Source organism: Bison bison, unplaced genomic scaffold (genome assembly GCF_000754665.1).
Source record: "Bison bison bison isolate TAMUID 2011002044 unplaced genomic scaffold, Bison_UMD1.0 scf7180017864456, whole genome shotgun sequence".
Classification (NCBI taxonomy): Eukaryota; Metazoa; Chordata; class Mammalia; order Artiodactyla; family Bovidae; genus Bison; species Bison bison.
Window position 1 is genome coordinate 14,249,376 of NW_011495018.1, and position 1,935 is coordinate 14,251,310.

Genomic DNA, 1,935 nt, shown 5'->3' on the forward strand with positions numbered 1-1,935 from the left:
GCCCCCCCTCCCCGGTCGCTGTTGACAGGTCTAAACCTCCCTAGCAGCCCATTGTGGCCGCAGTAGGAGGCACCTGCAGAAAATGTGCCAAAACCAGGCAGGGAGCGAGAGCTTTTCAATAAGCTCCGCAGCTGGAGGGACGAAGCAACACCAAACAAGCCGGCGCGGAGCAGGCACGTGATGGGGAAAGGGGTCACCGCCAGCCACCTCCTATTGGCTTCCTGCGCACCCGTCGGTTCAATTTGCTGACATCCACTAGCCGGCTTTTCTCTATTTGCTTAATATGCTGAGGTATTTAGCTTAAAAGCACTAAATGCTCCATCACGACGAGCTGCTCTCTCCTTTTCCCATTTACTGTTATTAAGGACATTTTCCCCCATATTTTCTCTCGCTTTCCGCCCCAAAACTAAGATTGTTTTCTTTCGCTCCTCTCTCATGACTACTTACAGGCATTCTCTACCACACGCTGCTGCTGCCCGCTTGATTTTACTCGTTTTTAATTCAGGGACAAGTAATAGTGAAGGTCTCTGCTGCTTTCCTAAAGCGCACGCATCCTGGCTGCCCTAAGCACAGGTCTGGACAGGGCAATTGCGTTTCAACTTAGCAGACATTTTTTCTGCATCTTCTGAGTACCTTCCCTGAGGGCTTCGCGGTCAAGAATCTGCCTTCAGTGCAGGAGATGAAATGTGGGTTCGATCCCCCAGTCAGGAAGGTCCCCTGGAGGAGGAAATGGCAACCCACTCCAGTATTGTTGCCTGGCAAATCCCATGGACAGAGGAGCCTGCAGGCCCCAGTCCACGGGGGTGACAAAAGAGTTGGACTCGACTGAAGGACTTAACAGCAAACAACTGTGTACCTACCACTGTCCTTGGGGCTCTCGAAACCCAGACGTGAACAAGACCACGCTCCCCTCCTTGTACTGTCTAAGGATCCAGCAGAGAGAGGAAGTGGCTAATATAGGCCCATTTGTTTTGCACCCATGCAGTTTTCTCTGTAGTACTGGGTTGGCCCAAAAGTTGGCTGGGATTTTCCCATAACGTCTTAAGGAAAAAATCAACAAGTTTGGGGCTAACTGGATACTTGCAGCCCTTTTGAGAATAGGCAGAAGTGGAGGTGGGGTAGGGAGGGACCTGGGAGGTGCTGGTGGTGCTGTGGCTTTGTGGAGCCTGCCTTGTGAGTCGAGAGGACAGACTGGCAATGTCAAATCTCCAAGGTAAATGATAGATGAGGACCTCGATTTGGGCAGCTCCTAAGCGTCCGAACTCCTTACTTTCACTCACCACTTTCCAGTTCTCATGATATTTCCATGTTGTTGTTTTTTTCCCCTCACTTGAAGTAGTAAGGCATTATCTCTATCTTACAGATGAAAACATCTGAGATTCAGGGCAAAGCACCTTGCCCAGGGCCCCACAAGGAATAGGTGGTAAGTCAAAGGCCCACAGCAACTGCGCCCCTGCCCTCTTGCCCCCAGACTGCGGCTTCCCTTCTATCCCGGGCTGCCTCTCAGTCTGTCTGCCCCCCTGAGCACACAGTTTGAGAGCAGCCTGGAGGAACCCGAAGTGATGTGTTCACGGTGTAACTCTCTTCCCCCTCCTACAGATGGAGAGTGTTGGCGTGTACAGATTCTGTGGGTGTACAGCAAAGAACAAAATGAAGTGTGATTCCAGGTGGGAGATGACCGCTTCAGGTAGGAAATGAGCTGATATATGTAAGTATCAAATGCGTCTGAAGTGGTCACCCCCAGGACGCCATTCCTTTAGAGAGGGCCGAGGTACTTGTACATCTGTGCACACGTCGTCCTAAGGTATTTGCTAAATCGTGGCTTGCTCAGAGTGGCTTGTTCAGAATCCCAACATGTGGTGAGAGGTATGAGAGAAAGAGGATCTCAGGCACTCGGCTCGTGAAGTCATTTCCCGCCTACCCGAAGCCCAGGGT

At 51.4% G+C, this 1,935-nt stretch overlaps 1 protein-coding gene across 1 annotated transcript in view; it reads left to right on the plus strand.

Annotated features, from left to right (window-relative positions):
* The first annotated feature begins 1,363 nt into the window (after positions 1–1,363).
* HSPA12A (heat shock 70kDa protein 12A) overlaps positions 1,364–1,935 on the plus strand; it is a 160,766-nt gene continuing 160,194 nt past the window's right edge. Inside the window, exons 1-2 of the mRNA XM_010859279.1 lie at positions 1,364–1,423; positions 1,600–1,687. Coding sequence (XP_010857581.1) covers positions 1,600–1,687 — 88 coding nt within the window. The 5' untranslated portion in view covers positions 1,364–1,423. The remainder of the gene's footprint in view (positions 1,424–1,599; positions 1,688–1,935) is intronic.